Consider the following 19,260-nt stretch of genomic DNA (forward strand, 5'->3'; position numbering starts at 1 on the left):
GAGACTTTTGTTATCTTTAAATTTTTGTCCTGTTTAGAAAAGTTTTTCCTTCTGAAGGCTATAAAAATATTCTTTTATATTTTGTCTAATATTTCCATGGTTTTATTTTCACAATTAAATCTTGGACCCATCTGGAATATATTTTCATGTTAAAGTAAAGTAGATAATAGCAGATCTTTTCTATCAGGTTTTAATACAGGGATGTGTGGGGGGAGGAGAAAGGAGAGCTTATGAAAATGTTGTCTGTTTGGGTGGAGGGAAATATTGGAAGGTGATAGACTCTGAGGACCATTTCCTCTTTTCTCAGTGTTCCCTCTGAGTGCAATGCAAAGGAGAGGTTAAGTCAACTGGAAGTGTGAAGGAAAACTTAAAGAAACCTAAAATGTTTGGAAATGTTCTTTTGTTCAATAACGTTTTTTTTTTTGAAAACCTGGGAAGAAATAGGAAAAATGAAATGATTTCTTTTGTAATTTTTATATTGCTGTTATTTTGATGGATAGAACTTTTCCTCTCTTGACTAAAGAAGGGCTTGCAGTCTTTTATTTTAGCACAGTACTGGAAGTCTTAGCTATAGAAATCAGACAGGGAGAATAAATTGGTAAAGAAGAAGCAAATTGGTAATTTACCCAAATTGGTAAAGAAGTAAAACTGTAATTATTCGCAAATGACATGATCTTATGTATAGAAAAATCTAAAGACTCCGCCAGAAAGCTCTTAGAAATCTGTGGCATTTTTAACAATAATAGTGGAGTAGCAGAAAGAGAAATTAAGAAAAACGATCTCATTTACAATTACACCCAAAAAATACAATACCTAGGAATAAATTGAACCAAAGAGGTAAAAGGCCCATACTGTGAGAACTATGAAACACTGATGAAAATGTTGAAGACAACACAAACAAATGGAAAGATATGTCATGGTCATGGGTTGGAAGAAATAATATTGTTAAAATGTCCGGGGTGCCTGGGTGGCTTTATTGGTTAAACATTTGATTCTTGATTTTGGCTGAGGTCCTGATCTCCGGGTCGTGAGATTGAGCCCTGTGTTGGGCTCTGCACTGAGCACTGAACCTGCCTGAGATTCATTCTCTCTCTCCCTCTGCCCTTAACCCTGCTCGCTCGCTCGCTCTCTCTCTCTCAAAAAAGATTGTTAAATTGTTAAAATGTCCATACTAACCCAAGCAGTCTACAGATTCAGTGCAATCCCTAACAAAATACCAACAGCACTTTTTAAAATAAAGATTTTATTTATTTATTTGACAGAGAGCACAAGTAGGGGGAACAGCAGAGGGAGAGGGAGAAGCAGGTTCCAGGGAGCCTGACTTGGGGCTTGATCCCAGGGTCTTGGGATCATGACCTGAGCTGAAGGCAGATGTCCAACCAACTGAGCCACCCAGGTGCCCCACCAATAGCATTTGTTGCAGAACTAGAATAATCCTAAAATTTGTATGGAACCACAAAAGACCTCAAATAACCAAAGCAATCTTGAGGAAGAAGAACAAAGCTAGAGGTATCATGGTCCCTGATTTCAAACTATATTACAAAGCTAAAGTAATCAAAACAGTATAGCACTGGCACAAAAATAGACACATAGATCAGTGGATGGGATAGAGAGCCCAGAAATAAACCCATGCTTATAAGGTCAATTAATCTATGACAAAGTAGGGAAGAATATACAATAGAGAAAAGACAGTCTTTTCAATAAATGGCATTGGAAAAATAGGACTGCTATATTCAAAGAATGAAATGGGACCCTTTTCTTACACCATATTAAAAAAAAATAAACTCAAAGTAGATTAAAGACCCAAATGTGAGATCTGAAACCATAGAATTTCTGAAAGAAAACATAGGCAGTTATATTTTGGGCATCAGTCTTAGAAACATATTTATGTTTCTCAGGCAAGGGAAACAAAAGCAAAAATGATCTATTGGGACCAAACCAAAATAGAAAAGTTTATACACAGTGAAAGAAACCATCAACAAGATGAAAAGGCTACCTACTGAATGGGAGATGATATTTTCAAATGTTATGTTTGGTAAACAGTTAATATCCAAAATATATAAAGAACTTACACAACCCCACACCAAAACACCAAATAATCCGATGAAAAAATGGGCAGAGGACCTGAGTAGACATTTTTCCAATGAAGACATACAGATGGCTAACAGATGCATGAGAAGATGCTGAACATCCCTGAGCATCAGGGAAAAGAGAATCAAAAGCACAGATCTCACTTTGCAACCAGTCAGAATGACTAGTATAAAAAAATAAAAAAATAAATAAGTAAAATAAGAACAAGTATTGGCAAGAATGTGGAGAAAAGGGAACCCTCACGTGCCATTTGTGAGAATGTAAATTGCTGTACCCGCTGTGGAAAATAGTATGGAGGTTTCTCAAAAAATTAAAAATAGAAATATATTATCCAGTAATTCTACTACTGATTATTTACCCAAAGTAAATGAAAACACTAATTTGAAGAGATATATATGCACCCCATGTTTATTGCAGCATTATTTACAACAGCCAAGAAATGGAAACAACCTAAGTGTTCATTGACAGATGAATAAAGAAGATATTTTGTGTGTGTGTGCGTGTTTGTATGTGTGTATAAAATGGAATATTACTCAGCTGTAAAAAATGAGATCTTGCCATTTATGACAACATGAATGGATGTAGAGGGTGTAATGTTAATTGAAATAAGTCAGACAAAGAAAGGCAAATACTATATGATTTTGCTTACATGTGAAACCTCAAAAACAAAACAAATGAACAAACAGAAAAGTAGAAACATTCATAAAGAAAGAACAAATTGGTGGTTGTTGGAAGGTGGGGATGGGTAAGTAAGTGAAGGTACAAACTTGCAGTTTTAAAATAAAAAAGGGAGATCAAAAGTACAGCACAGGGAATATGGTCAACAATATTATAATCATGTTGTGTGTTGACAAACGGTAACTACAATTATCATGGTGATCATTGTGTAATGTATAGAGTTGTCAAATCATTATATTGTACACCTGAAACTAAGAGCACATTGTATGTCAACTATACTTGAATAATAAAAATTAAAGAAAATAAAGAAGACTTAAAATGACTTGGGTTAATACTGTATTTCTTCTTTAGTGCATCCCACTGGGGCACTTGTCCATAGTGATTACCTTTAAAAGAAGATACTAATTTGCTTAGTTAACAAATATTTTTAATCATTTATCTAAGAGGCAGGTATAGGGTAATGATTATGTGTTTGTCTCTGAAATTAGATTGCTTGGGTTTAAATCCCAGTCCAATTACTTACTAGTTGTGTGATCTCAGGCAAGTTACTAAACTTCTCTGTACTCCAAGTTTCTTTCCTGTAATATGGGGATATTAACACCCCATTGTATTACCATGAGTCCCAGAACAACATCAAACATATAGTAAGCAATTGATAAATATGAACTATTAATGCTAGTGACTGGAGATAGAGCACAGTGGATATGGTCCATATAGTTATGGGTCTTGTATTCTTTTTGTTTTATTTTTTTAGTTACAATTTACACTTTAATTTTTTATTTTTAGAATTTTAAAAATTATAATTAAAGTATAGTTGACATATATTATTTTTAGGTATATGACATAGTGATTTGAAAATTACATACATCATAAAATGTTCACCATAATAAGTGTAGTTACTACCTGTCACCATACAAAGTTATTACAATATTATTGACTATATTCCCTACACTTCATTTTTCGTTTTCATAACTGGAAATTTTTACCCCTTAATCCCCTTTACCTATCCCCCCCCACAACTCCCAGTTCACTCTATTTATTATTTATTTATTTATTATTTTTTTATTATTTTGTTCAATTAGCCAACATATAGTACACCATTAGTTTTTGAGGTAGTGTTTAATGATTCATTAGTTTTGCATAACACCCAGTGCTTGTCACAACACTTCCTTAATACCCCTTACCCTGTTACCCCCTCCCCCTAACCTTCTCCCTTCTGTAACCCTCAGTTTGTTTCCCAGAGTCCAGAGTCTCTCATGGTTTGACTCCCTCTCTGACTTCTTCCCATTCAGTGTTCCCTCCCTTCCCCTGTGGTCCTCTGCACTATTCCTTATATTCCACATATGAGTGAAACCACATGATAATCGTCTGTCTCTGCTTGGCTTATTTCACTTAGCATAATCTCCTCCAGTTCCATCTATGTTGATACAAATGGTAGGTATTCATCCTTTCTGATGGCTGAGTAATATTCCATTGTATATATGAACCACATCTTTATTTATGAGTCTGTTTTTTGGTTTGTTCATTTGTTATGTTTTTTAGATTCCACATATCTGTGAAATCATAAGGTATTTGTCTTTCTCTGTAGGACTTACTTCACTTAACATAATACTCTCTAGGTAAGGACCTTGCATTCTTGGATGAAGAGATAGGTTAAAAATTACAAATAACAGTAATTACTCTAAAATAAATGTAGGGGCTGAAATACAGTATAAAGGAGTGGGAGGAGAATCCTACTTTAGATTACATGGTCAGGGAAGGCCTCTCTGAAGAGGGGGCAATTAAGCTGAAACTTGAAGCATTAGAAAAAAGTAATTTAAAGAATGGAGGGAAGAATATTCCAGGCAGTGGGAACATCATGTACAAAGACCCTGAGGAGAAGGATTTTATTATATTCAAAGCTTTGAAAGAAGACCATTATGGCTAGAATGTAGTGAAAAAGAAAGAGTGTATGAGATGAGGTTGATGATATAGGCAAGACCTTATAGATAAGAGTAAGGAGTTTGGATATTAAATTCTGTGGGAAACCACTAAAGCATGAGAGAAAGATGATATAATTTTTTCTTTTCTTTTCTTTTTTAAAGATCGATCTTGTATTGTATTTACATTAGAGAAGATCAAGATTGGACAGGGGGAGAGCAGCTTGGAGGATCTTGACAGTGGTCCAGATGAGAGACTGTGGTGGCAGCGGAGGTGGAGAGAAGTGGATGGATGTAAGGTATAGTTTTAAGGTAGAATCAATAGGACTTGCTGAAGGATTGGATATGGGAAAGTAAGGTGATGGAAGAGAGTTTGAATTGAGGATGATTCCCAGGTTTCTGGCTTGATTAACAAGTTTGATATGGTACCAATTTTTGAAATGGGAGATATTGGAAGAAGGATCAGGTTTGGTAAACATTGTGAACATAATTGAGTTTGAGGTGTCTATCAGACATCCAAGTGGAGATGTATCATAGTTAGTTGGATTTATGAATCTGGAGCTCAGGTTTTAGATGATATTTAAAGTCGTGGATCTGGGTGAGATAACCTAGGGAAATTAAAAAGAGAAGAGGGCTTGGGATCATGTGAATATTCTACCTTTAATGTAAAGCTGTGAGATACTAAAAGGGGAATGGGCTGATAGTAAAGGCAGGGATGTAGTTTAGTGGTGGAGCATATACAGCTAGCTGCTATATATGCAGCAAGTCCTAGATTTTATCCTTGGTATCTCCATTTACTCTTTGCATCTTCAGAGGATAGGGCAGGGCTATTAATTCTTCAAGTCTTTTGTCAATTAGTCATATATAGTTTTTCTTTTTCCTAGAACAAAGCAGGTGCTCAATAACTGTTGGATGAATGGATGGATGAATGAATGAATGAATGAGTGAATGAGTGAGTGAAATGAATGAGAATATCTGAGTTTTAATACTGGCTTTGCCACAACGCAGGTTTGTAATATTGGGCGGTGAGCAAGCTACAATTTTGTTATCTGTAAAATGGCACTAATAAAAGTACCTATCTTTTTGGATAGGATTTAAAACAATAAAAATTTATAGCGTTTAGCACAGAGGTAGTGGTAAATTAATGCTAGCTACTATTAGCTCTACTTCACTTTGGGTGCTTATCCATAAAATAGGGGCAATAATTTCTGCCCTGCTTCCCTCACAAGGTGATCTGTGAAGCCAGCAGGAGTTAACATTTAACTCTACAGAGGGTTATTAATATTAATGTTTTAATTGGTCTGAATCTGCATTTTGCAGCCACTCTCACACCCATCCTCCAACAGGATTATTTAAATAAAAACGCCTCTTTAAATCCACCCAGTACTCGGCTGGTCAGCCCTGCCGGGTTCAACCAATTGTACTCGAAACCACGCCCCGATGCGAAGTCTATTAGCTGCGGAACTCAATTTAAAAATACCCAGCCCCGCCCCTCCTTGCTAGGGGAGCAGACGCCCCAGCTGTGCCCGCTGATTGGCCCCCCTGCTGACCAATCACCACCGCGCTTCCTGCTGGGGCTGTAATTTTCAAATTCGCTACTGGGCAGATTGGAGCGAGCACAGGCCAGGTTGAGAAGGACACAGGTCGCTACAACACGGAGCTCCGTTCATTTCCCGGGCCTCTCCTGGTCTAGGAGTGCGTCCGTGATCTTTCCTCTTCTGCCCTCAGTCTCGGTGTGAGGTAGGCGCGTTTGAGCTTATACTGCCCGCTCGAATGTCCGGCCCTGTCACAAGCGGGTTGATGCCTGAGCACCACTCCAGCGCCTTGTTAACACGCTGTCTTCTCTCGCCGGCAGGCAAGGCATCCCTGCCATGAAACCTTTGTTTTGTTCTGCTGTCAGTCAGCAGTTTGTGCGAAGTTGGGCAGGGAGTGTGTTTTCGAGGGTGAGATGGCAAAAGAAATGAGATTGTGTCCTAGCTTTCAGATAGAGTGAACAGTACAACAAGCCTGAATCAGAGTACGTTTACAAAAAAGTCTTCACAAGTGCAAATATGGAGGATCAGTTTCATCCACGGGAGGTATTTAAGTCAGTGCTACTTGCGGGACGTCTTTTGAATTACAGGTCTGAGGGTATGAAGGAGGATGGAAACGTGTGCGCTCGCTCTCTGTCTCGCGCGCTCTCTCTCTCTCTCTCGTTATCGCTTTTGTCTCCACTGGCTCTCTTCTATCCCCTACTTCAACCGTTGCAGCTCTGGGCTTTCCCACTGCTTTGTGCTTTCGTCCACTTAGGATCCTAGAATGTCAGAGGTCAAAGGACCCTAGAACAGTGCTTCTTAAACTTTGAAGTACATACAAATCACCTAGGGGATATTGTTAACTTGCACTTTCAGATTTGGTAGGTCTAGCTTCGGGCCTGGGATTTTAAATTGCTAACAAGCTCCCAGGTGATGCTAATGTTGCTGGTCTGTTGACCATGGTTTGAATAGCTAGGTGGCTCCTTTGGTCCCATTGCCTCATTTTCTTAGGTGGGGAAACAAAGGCCTAGAGAGGGAAAAGAGACTTGCCTAGCATCATCCCTCCAGCCAGGGGCAGAGTCAGAGCTAGATCCTAGGCATTCTTCCCAGCCTAGTGCTGCTTTCATGGACACCATGCTGCATTCTCTCCTCACTGTCTTGCTATCTGTAACCTGCTTTTAGATATAAAATGAAGTTGCTATTGTTTCCTGTAGACTGTCTTGATCTATAGTTTTGGAGTCTAAGCAACTGGGCTTCTAAATGAGCCCACTTGCCCCTCTTTGGGTTTTAGCACCGGTCCCGGGATGCTCAGTGGAGTCTCCCACACTTATGAGTGTATACGTGTGGAAGATGGAAAGTCTGGAAAGTGAAAAGGATTATAATTTTCTCGTCCAAGTAAAAGCCCATTCTGTAGGTGGTAGAAGTCAAGAATGTTCTGCTGAATGTCCCTTAATGAAAGCTTGTTTTTAGTGGTGTCAATCCCCTCCTCCTTCCTAATGGCAGAGAAATGAGTTACTTAAGTCACTGTGTGTGTCCCCCAAAGCAAGTGATTAGTGTCGGGGAAAATGAGGGTGGTGTATGAATATCATCTGAATAAGCTTATTCTCTCTGAGGTTTACTTACCCTGTGATATCATCAGCTGAAAGTTTTCTAGCCTGCTGAGTTCTATTTTTTTCTTTCCCCTTGGAAGATAAAAGTTTCAGAACATGAGTCTTTGATCATCCATAAAAAAATGGTCCGAGGTGTGAATAATAACAGCAGGGTAAGGGGTTTTCATAGAGCACAGTTAAGGGTGGGTGCACCCGATTTGGCTTTATTGCTGCTTGGCTGAGTTTTGAAAGATGAGATGGAAAATAGGTTTGGATTTGGGCGAAGAGAGGGAAAGTAAGATTCACCACTTATTTTGAGGGCCTACTGTGGGTTAAGTTTTGCACATACACATTTACTTCTGCTTCGGCAAGTAAATGGTGGTATTCCTCTATTGCAAACGAGAAAATTAAGGCTCAAAGATGCTAAGTTGTCTGGTTTAGAAATCCAGTTGCTTCTTAAAAAAATATGTTCACTCTGTCTCCTTACAATACTACAATACAGCCTTTCGCTTTGGACCATGGACTGTTTCGGAGTGTTTTAAGTATGATTGGAGAGACTTCCTGGTATTTTCATGAAGAGCCCTCGAAAGAGCCAGGGGATCTATGCTGCTTAATAGTTTGTCCTGTGTAGTAAGTCCCTTAACACATTGAGGCCTCTAAAATGGAAAAGAACTGTATTTGTATTGTGTACCCTCCCAGTTTTGTTGCGAGGATTAACTGAGGTAATAAATGTAAAGGCACAGGGGCACCTGGGTGGCTCAGTGGGTTGAGGCCTCTGCCTTCGGCTCAGGTCATGATCCCAGGGTCCTGGGATCGAGCCCCGAATCGGGCTCTCTGCTCAGCAGGGAGCCTGCTTCCTCCTCTCTCACTCTGCCTGCTTCTCTGCCTACTTGTGATCTCTGTCTGTCAAATGAATAAATAAAAAAAAAATCTTAAAAAAATGTAAAGGCACAGACTTGTACTGACTTTTCTTGACTGACAAAATGTTTAATACTTCATCCAAAATCAGCCTTTCTTCTTTCTTAAACCTTTTCCTCAAGCTGCAGTCTTCTCTGCTTCCCTTTCTCACCAGCCTGGCCCCAGCCTAGCATTCAGCCCCTTTCTAACTCCTCCCCAATTACATTCTTTATATTCTACACTCCAGACAGCTGGGGTGTCTCTGCACCTGCTGCGCTCAGCATGTTCAGGCCTCAGCTTGAGCTCAGACTTTCTTTTCCAGGAAAGCTCCCCACTCTACTTGGGAACCTCTTTGTCATTTAAGTCTAGATTATATATAACCTCTGCTATGAAGCCTTCTCCCACCCGTTTCCCCAAGAAGATTATTGACTTTCCGTTGTGTTTCTCTAATACTTTTTATTTACTTTTACTAAATCATTTGCCACATTTTAATGTTACATTTAGAGTTGTGCATGTGACTACTTATAGGATAAGGTGCATGATTTATTTGCATGAATATCACCATTGCTGGAAATATCTGGTACAGAATGGTAAGCTTGTTGCATTGCTTTAGGGTCTTGCTTAGATGAGCCTGTTCTTCGTCAAATGCATTTGAATTTGGAGATTGAATGTGGGTGAGTTTGGAAGGGCAGTTGCATCTGAGTGGGAGGGGTCTCTTGTATATCCAAAAACCGATTCCTCCTAATAATGGCATTTGCTCGTAAGACACCTAGGTGGATCCTAACTATTGAGGACTCACAAAAAAGAACCTTAAAGAATGTAGAATGAGGTCCCCCACCGAGATGGGACAAAGATAGGACTCTCTCAAGGACTGTAATGACCGTTAAATTTTTATGTCAAGTGATTTTCAATAAGTTAATTCCTTCTATTGTCATCTCATCTTTTGAATTTTTTTTTCCCCTACCAGGTGTCTCTGGAACCAGATTGCGGTTTCTTTTGGTTGAATGCAGTCTTTGAATACTCTGACCTATCATGCATATATGTATGTTCGTGGTGTATTCTAGCATCTTCTCTGTAGCTTCATTGTAATTGCTGTGCCAGGACCCTGTGCCTTTTAAAGAACATTAACCCTTCCAGCTGTCTTCTATATTATATGATCTGCATGTTCTTGATCATTTTTAATGCATAACACTCATGTGACGTGTTCGTTCCCAGTGTTCCCAGGCCTAAACTAGGAGGCAGGCCACAGTTCCAGTGCCCACAGAGGATGACAGGCACTGTGCTGGGCTTTTTAGATAGAGTGTCTTGTTTAATTTGAACAGTGCCCCGCAGAGGTAGGTATACTTTTCTCCATTTTACAGATGAGATAACTGAAGCCCAGGGAGTTTGTCACTTGCCTAAGGTTAATTGTGGTAGAACTAAGATTTAAACACAGATCTGCCCAACTCAAAGTATATGTTCTTCTAGAGATGCTATAGAGAAACTGGGTATTCTCAGGAGTTTTCAGAGAGTTTGGCAGTGTTTCTGGTGAATGGTGTTTTAAAGAGTCCCTTTCTGATTGCAGCCCTATCTTGGAGAGACACTGCTGAACCTGTGAAAGATGCCACTGCCACTACCTTCCCAAAGCTCCAAACCTGAGACTAAGAAATCGCAGTCCAGCAAAATTGTTCCCAGTGATCATGGCCAGTCTGAAAAGGTTAGAGCACGCTGTCTCTCCCAACAGTGCCTGGAGTAGCTTCTTCCTGTTTTGGTTGAGTCCCTATCCTCACCCCTAAATCTTTCTGAATATGTGTTGTTTAATCTGGGAAATTGGGAAGGAGTGGTAGCTCTTGTAGTTTAAGAAGACTAGCAAATTAGAACTTGGATTCTACGTGTGAACTCTTCTTTTCCACAAATGCAGAGCTGAAATGAAGGGTGTCCTTCAAAAGCAAACAATACTCAGCTCTCATTAATGATCACATCTGTACTCTTAATTTCTGGGAGATGCTCAAAGCACCTTGCTGGGAGGCTGCTTGGTGCATCTTGGGGAGACTATGAAGATTAGGTCAACAAATGTATTATTATGCTTTTTATAGCTATTAAATTTGAAGAAGGGGTCCATTTTGATGTTGCTTTTTTGACCTTGTAGATAGTTTGACACTGTCATTCTGACCCTGGGATGTTCTTTGTTTGTCACCGTACATATTTTAATCAGAGTTTTACTAAGACTGATGAATTGTCATTAAGGGAGTATTTCCTGGAACAAACATCATTAAGCCAATTTAAATTCCTTGATTGGTTTTCTCTCAGCATAGATAAACATTTTCTAATCATTTTCATTTTTTCTTTTACTAAAATGATTTTCATGGAGGGGCTAAATTTTTTTATATATAAATTTGGCAAGAAAGATTTGATCAGATTTTTGGCCATCTCGAATTTGCTGATTAGAGTTCTGCCATAATAAGTTTTATTTTGTGGCAGTTATTTTTCCAAATCCAGCTTTCTGGGGGCACATTTTATAAATCTAAGTTTTATTGAGTTCACGTTTACCTGTGAGTTTTATTTGGGGCTGATTATTTCTACTGGTAATATTAAGTGGGAATTGGATAGCAGACTGACAGTGTATTTCTTAGCTAATTTGTGAGATTTGTGTAACCACCAAATATTTTATTTTTCCTAATTATTTCCGCTAGGATTATTTATCATGAACTAGATAAAAGACTAATAATTTACTGATTTCTTAGCTTAATCAATTAGAAAGTAGAAGTAATTCTTCTCGACTCTTTCAGGATTGCTCTGCTATGCTAGATTGGTCTATTGTACTATGAATCCAATTCTCTAAACTTTCTGATCACTTACTGTGTCATGTATTAACTGTTCATGATGTAGATGAAAAACAGAGCAAAAGATGGTGTGACCCTAATGCTCTGCTTCACATCATAGCAACTCTCTGATCTAAGTAGGGCAGGGTTCTCATTTCATAGAAGAAATTTACTTTGGAGGCTTTCACCAAAGAAAAACTGTTAGAGAGTAGAAGAGCCCTACAGTGTGATTTACCCTAACCTGTAGCCCCGTAGAAATGATCTTATTCAGTTGGGAGTTGGGTAAGGCATGCACAGATAAACAATACCCAGAAAGAAAGCCCTCTTTGCTCCAAAATATTCACCTCTCCTCCCATCCACTACCTCTCCTTCATAGACACTGACAATTAGAGGTTAATATGGATTACCAGACTCCTTTCTCAAAACACAAAATTTGGGCCACCTAAGCACCTCTATACAGACTATAAAAAACACATATTCTCTCATTTGATCCTCAAATAAGGTTACCATTTCAATTTTACTGATAAGCAAATTGGGCCTAAAAGAGTAAGCGATTTGTCCAAGGTCAGCAGCTAGTAAAGAGGTGATCCTGGACCAGTATCTAGGTATGTGTGTTATTGTCCTTATTGGGAATATCTTAAATACATAACATAAGAGATACTTAAATATTTGTTAAATTACTGAACTGATTTACTTGAGAGCATCCATATTAAAGGAATGACTGGGAATGGCAGGGTGGTGGTGGTGGTTGTTAATTTTGGATCAGATAACCATAAAGATGAGAGAACTAAGAGGAAAAACTTTACCAAGCCATTTTGCTCATTCTAGGGGTTACACTGAATATCATCATGCTAATTTTGTCTCCATGATCAATGATTACCTCCTTCAGAGACTCTCTAAGCAGCAGTGAGTGCCAAAATTTCCTTTTGTTGTAGTTTTTTGGAGTTTATTATATACATCTCTAGTTGCTTGGAGATTCTGGAGTTTCCCCTGAGCTCCAAAGATGACCCAAAGCCTCTGAAAAGTGTTCATTATTAGATATACTCATTTACCTCTTTTACTTTTTTAGAGAGGGGAGAATTACCAAGCAAAGATTTCTTCATCTTTACCTAAGAGACGGTGCAAAAAGAGATCAGCTTTTGAAGATCTCACCAATGTGAGTATGCTAGTCCAGTCCCCTCCTATGGTTTTGCATATGGCTGAGATAATCTCTTCCTTAAGGGATCATTCTGGGTTACCAGACACTGACCCTCTCTAGAATGTTGAGAGCCAATTTTACTTGGAATTAATGATCCAATTTCAGAAGCTGCAGGAGCTCTTCTGCTGGCACATACCATCTGGATTAATTTGTTGAACTTTCTAGAAGCAGTAGACAGAGTGATTATCAGATACAAAATTGTATATAATTGTATATAAATATAAGGGATCTTGCACTTAGATTAAGTCCAGTCATGGCTCAACTAGCTGTCTAGGCCTTGGAGATATCTTGATGGATATATTGTAGTTCAAGGCAGTGTTTATCAATTCAAGCACTATGGGCATTTGGTGCAGTAGTTTTTCTATTATGTAGGACTGTCCTCAGCCACAGTATCTCTGGCTCCTGGCATTAAATTCCAGCAGCATCCCATTCACAGTGACAATAAAAAATGCCCCCTGATGTACAGAACCATTGAGGACTACTGTTCCATGATCTGGTCTTCAACGTGGAGATTTGAGAAACTCAATTTTGAAGAAGATTGTTGAGTTTACTCCCTTCTGGTATTATTAAGATACCAGCAAAACCCAGCACTGATAGTTAAACTGTTACTAATTGAATGTAGAATTGGACCAAAGGTAATCTTTGGTTTTAGAAAATAATAACTGATGTCTACTGAGGGTTTACCAGGTGCCTGACACTATTCTAAGCACTTTTTCCTGTATCAACTCCCTTAATCCTCATTTATTTCTGTAATGTAGATACCATAATTATGTCTACAGATCAGGACTTGCCCAATGTTGTTTTTGTTTGTTTGTTTGTTTTTTAATTTTATTTATTTATTTGTCAGAGAGAGAGTGGGAGAGAGAGTGAGCAAGCATAGGCAGAGGGAGAAGCAGGCTCTCTGCCAAGCAAGGAGCCCGATGTGGGACTCGATCCCAGGACACTGGGATCATGACCTGAGCTGAAGGCAGCTGCTTAACCAACTGAGCCACCCAGGCGTCCCCCAATGTTGTTTTTGAAGTCTGTTTCATCTAGGGTACAGAGAACCCTGGTGAGCTATTCCTGCCTTCCATAATAGGGTGTCCTTCTGTAGCTACCAGAATACTTGTATCTGAATACAAGTATTCTGGCTTACCCCCTTGAGCAGGATTGGATAAGCATTGGCAAAGTTCTCTTCTTTGGATCTCTGCTCTTTAGATGCTGCTATGTGACCACCTTTGTACTAACATATTTTTCCCCATACATAATTTTCCCCATACAGATTAGAACATTTATGATTGGGTTACAGCTTTCTGAATAATTTCAGATTTACTGTGCCTTGGTTGAAAGAGACCCTTTCCACACAGACCTGTAACGCTAGATTTGTTTCCTGACTTATTTCACCATGGATCTAGAAACTTGGCTGAAATAAGGTAGCCACACAATTCTGAAGCAGATGCAGCTCATGTTGGTGTGGCTTCCCTTGACCCCCAGAGTCCCTGATGGAAGAGTGGTGACATTGTGCAAAGCAAGGTCTCACAGCATGTGAGATGATTTCTTGCTATGTCGCAGTCTTTTTTTTTTCATGAAGTTTATATTGCCATTCATAAAGAACAAACACAAACTAATAGGAAATACATGCAGATATCATCCAGAGCCCTCTGGTTCTCCAACTCATTGCAATTATCTGTTAGGCCACATCTGTATCCAGGGTGGAAGTGGGAGAAGCAAGGCATCTCTGAGCAGTAGCTCTGCCTCTAGCTTTCCAGAAACTCAGTCTAATTCCCTTTTGCATTCAAGTTTTGAAGATTCATTTTGGTAACCTTGAATGGTCTTTGGTGTTTTCCCAAAAAATGTCCCATCACTACAATGTGCCTAAGCCCTTCCTAGGACTGGGCATTTCTGCAGATGTCTGAGCTCATCTATTTGAAGGTGTGGGCTCCTTTATTTCTGAATTTTGGGGATTACCTCTAAGATTATTTGCTTCTTCCTGTCTGTATTCCTGTCAGTATACTAAGTCTCCATGTCCACACATCTATTTTTTTTCCCCTCAGCATTCACCAGTAAGGTCCTGGCATGCCAAAGAGTTGATCTGTTTTTAATTAATCTGTGTTTTTCTTTCCCTTGCCTTTATCATTCCAGCATGGGAAAGACTTGATGTGTAAGAGCTGGTCCTAAGCCAGTAGACAAGGAGATAGGGTCTATATCCACATTTACTTAAATGATTTTGTGTCAGTAGGACACAACTTTCTTATTTTTTTGGTCAGACAGTTGTCAGGAAGTTCAGATTAAGGTCCTCTCCCCTTGAGTTTAGTTAGATCTGAGAATATTAGTGCTTTGAACCTTCACATATGGCAAGTAGAGAATTTCACCTTGGGTGTTGGGGTCTTATCTCTCCTGCCGAGAATGCAGTTCTTTTCTAATTCTGAATCTCAGTTGCACATATAGGGAGTTTGTTAAACTTTAGGTAAGAAGTTAAAATGAAAACAGTGCCAAACTATTTGAGAAGCAGAGGTGGATGACTTGAGGACCTAAGAAAGAATTCCATGTTGGATTGCAGTTGCTTATTATGATCTGATGATACAAAGACATATTTTTAAATATTTCATTTAGAAATAATTTCAAGGGTACAAAAAGTTGCAAAAATAAATAGTAGTACAAATGATATACATATACTCTTCACCTAGATTAACCTATAGTTAACATTTTATCCCATTTGCTTACATACGTCATGGCTTTTTACCCCTAAGTACTTCACTGTATATTTCCTCAGAGAAATTGTCTTTTTAAAAAAAGATTTATTTATTTATTTTAGAGAGAGAGAGAGCGCGCGTGCAAGCGCGCGACTGCAAGTAGGGGGAGGAGCAAAAGGAGGGGGAGAGAGAGGATCTCAAGCAGATTCCCTGCTGAGCATGGAGCCCACATCTTGTGACCCTGAGATCATGACTTGAGCTGAAACTAAGAGACACCCAACTGACTGAGCTACTCAGGTGCCCCTGAGAAATTGTGTTATATAACCACAGTACTGTTAACAACTTTATAAATTTACATTGATACATTATTTTTATGTAATCTATTATCCATAGTCCAATTTTTTCAGTTGACCTTATAAGGTCAATGTTGTAAGTACTTTTACCGTCCAGTAGAGGATCCAGTGTAGTATCATTTACTTCTCATTTCTTTAGCTGCTTCTAAAAAAAAGTGTATGTATTTTTTTAAATTTAAATTCAATTAATTAATGTATAACGTATTATTATTTTCAGAGTCTCTAGCTGCTTTTAATCTGGAAAGTTTCCATAGCCTGTATTTGTTTTTCATTGATATTACCATTTTTGAAAAATACAGTCCCTTTAAAACACCCTTTTATTTATATTTAAAGGTTTACTTATTTATTTGAGGGAAGAGAGAGAGCATGAGGGAAAGGGAGAAGCAGACTCCCTGCTGAGCAGGAGCCCAACTTTGGTCTCAATCCCAGGACCCCGAAATCATGGCCTGAGCTGAAGGCAGATGCTTAACCAACTCAGCCACTTAGGCACCCCTGGACACCCTTTTAAAAATAGGACATTCCTCATTTTGTGTTTGTCTGATGTTCCCATGTGACTAGACTGATGTTACACATTCTTGGTTGGGATGCTGTGTAGGTGATACTCTGTCCTTTGTAAGATATCACATCTGGAGGCACATGATGTCCATCTGTCTCTCACTGGTGATATTAAATTTTAGTCACCCAGTCAGGATATTATCTGGTTCCCACTGTATAATACTGTTTATTTTTTTTCCTGTTGCAGCTAATAAGTAGTGATACACTCTTAAGAGCCTGCAAATAATTTGCTCTTCATCAAAATTTGCCCTAGATTTAGCATCCATTTATGATTTTTGTCTAAACCAAATCTTTATATACCCATATAAATATATGTGTACTTAAACATACATATCCATATATCTGTATACACCGATGTGCACACATTTATACATATACCCATATACTCAGGTGTATATATACATATACCTATTTAAGAAATCATGAATTTACACAGCTCCTATTCCAGTACACAGGGTTTTTCCTGGCATTCCCCAATCGATATATGTATGTTCCTTCTTCTACAATGAGGACATCAACACATTTATTCAGTACTATAACACAACTAAAAGGATTTCAAAATTACTTCATCCATCCCACCATAATAAAAGAGTTAAAAAGAGTTCCAGATTTGGGACACCTGGGTGGCATTAGTTGGGTGTCTGCCTTCGGCTCAGGCCATGATCCCAGGATCCTGGGATGAGTCCTGCATCGGGCTCCTTGTTCAGTGGGGAGCCTGCTTCTCCTTCTGCCTGCAGCTCTCCTTGCATGTGCTCTCTCTGACAAATAAATAAATAAATAACTCTTAAAAAAAAAAGAGTTCCACATTTATTTGCAATATTCTCTGCCACTCCACAAACCCATCCTGATTGAGGATGTGTATGTTGAGGGTATATAGTCAAAAACTGTGTTTACTTGGATTAGTTGTTTCTTGTATTTTCTTCTGTTTTCTTTTTCTTTATCCCTTAGTGTGATTATGGTATTTGTTTGGAATATAATTAGGTTCAGTTTGTTTCATTTTAAAGCCATAACTTTTAAATGAAACAAACTGAACCTAATTATATTCCATTTTTACTGGTATTATTCAAAATCTCATGATCTCCTCTACTATTCGATAGAATTTGTTATGATTAGAGTTTATGGTGGAGCTCCCCAAAGCCCCATGTTAAATAAAAATCCCCTCAATGATGGGATAGATGTGTCACAGGTAGTGTTTGTTGTCTTAGAGGCCTACCCTGAAAAGCTAGTCAATCTTGGTAAACCCAGGTAGCAAAGCCAGTTATGTTACATTTTCCCCCCTCTAAATGTCTTATGGAGTCAAAGTAGAATGTGATATTAACAAAACATCTTTTGGGGACTTCTCCAGCAAGTATACCTGACATGGAGATCAGAACTGCATTCTGTGTATCTTGGAATCACTTCAGGCTGCTATTTGGCTAATATGTAGCAGTACTACTATATTGCTAGCTTCCATTTTGATTGGTTGGCACCAGTGCCACACTGGTTGTGGGATGTTTTGATTATTACTCCTGGGAACACCCAAATGAAGTGTCCAAGGTGGGGATGTGGGTCGAAACTTTCCTATAAGTGCTACCTATTAGGTAATTTGTGGTTCTTTAGATTTCCTTGCTTCCTTCTCCCCCGCATCCCATGTTTTTTGCAGGCTTCTCAAAGTCAACCTGCCCAGCTCAAGAAGGAAGCCAATAAGGAGTTTGTTAAGGATGTTTCCAAGAAGATAAAAGGGAACACACCTGCTCTTGGGTTGGCCAAAAACAATGAGATGAATAAGGAAAGGTGAGTGAGAAGAGACTCAGATGGCAGTATTTTTAGATGGTAAAGAAGAGTATGTGACATCTTTTGACCTCCTGTTGTCCTCCACTGAGAACATATTTAGTGAGCCACAGTGGTGATTGCCACACTAACCCTTGGGTGCTGCGGGTGAGCCCAGATGTGGTTGCTGAAGTGTTATAGGCCTCTTCTTTTTCTTTCCATGGCATGTGCATATTGAAAGAGCTGTTGTCATTGGGAAGTTTGCCAAAAGATCTTGTGCACACCTTTTCTCTCTTTTAGTAATTCAGTCCCTGTTTGAGCTAGTCTGTGCTTGAGATTGTGGTGGCAATTTTCCAGGGGATACTCAGCAGCTGGCTGATAGCTTGCCAGTCTGCTTATCTCATTAGAAGCTTTTGGGAGAGGTTTGTCCCTTGTTACTGGAGAGAAATTACCATCTCTCTAGGCCAAAAACCTCTGTTTTCCAGATTTTGCGGGACCTGTTCACAGGTTCTGCAAGTAGATATGAGTATTTTCATTTGGGTTAGAAAAAGGATTTACCTCTAGGAAAACTTTTATTAGAAGAAGAGTTAGAGGGTGGAGTGAGTCCTTTCTATAGCCTCTCCTCATCCTGGTGGGAATTACTTTCAGGAAAGAAAAGAATAAATTATCTAGTTAACTATAGTAGGCTTAAGCATGGATTCCAAAGGGTAAGAGAAAAAGTTGGGGAATTCCAGGAAATTAACATGGTAGGTCTACAAGACACTTTTCTAATTATCTAGCCAAAAGAAATCAAACCAGATTAGCATTTATCCCTACTTAGTTTTTTGCTGAAATGAAATTCCTGGGATTTCTATGTGTATTTTGACTTTAATTCCCTGAATTATTTTCTTTTATAATTCTGACTTTAGCAGGGAATTCCTTAGAAAATACCATAAACATTCTTGCCTTCATTTAGGGTTCAGTGGAATGGATATTAATTAATAGCACTAGAACTAGTGGCTGACATTTATTGAGAGCTCACTGTAATCACACATTTTTCTAAGTGGGCTTTTTTGCTAACAGCTTTATTGAGATATAATTTACATACCATACAATTCTTCCATTTAATGTGTGTAGTTCACACATTATGTACTGAAAGCTTTCAGTATATTTGAAGTTATGTAGCCATCACCACAATGAATTTTAGAACATTTTCGTAAATCAAAAAAAAAAAAAAACCCGAGAAACAACAACAAAAAACCCCT

The 19,260-nt window shown here is 38.7% G+C and overlaps 1 protein-coding gene across 1 annotated transcript in view; it reads left to right on the plus strand.

Moving 5' to 3' along the window:
• The first annotated feature begins 6,297 nt into the window (after window positions 1-6,297).
• Window positions 6,298-19,260, plus strand: part of CCNB3 (cyclin B3) — a 48,632-nt gene continuing 35,669 nt past the window's right edge. Inside the window, exons 1-4 of the mRNA XM_080831261.1 lie at window positions 6,298-6,428; window positions 10,253-10,384; window positions 12,559-12,645; window positions 17,910-18,040. Of these exons, the coding sequence (XP_080687387.1) occupies window positions 10,289-10,384; window positions 12,559-12,645; window positions 17,910-18,040 (314 nt within the window). The 5' untranslated portion in view covers window positions 6,298-6,428; window positions 10,253-10,288. The remainder of the gene's footprint in view (window positions 6,429-10,252; window positions 10,385-12,558; window positions 12,646-17,909; window positions 18,041-19,260) is intronic.

Source organism: Martes martes (genome assembly GCF_963455335.1).
Source record: "Martes martes genome assembly, chromosome: X".
In the NCBI taxonomy this organism is placed as follows: Eukaryota; Metazoa; Chordata; class Mammalia; order Carnivora; family Mustelidae; genus Martes; species Martes martes.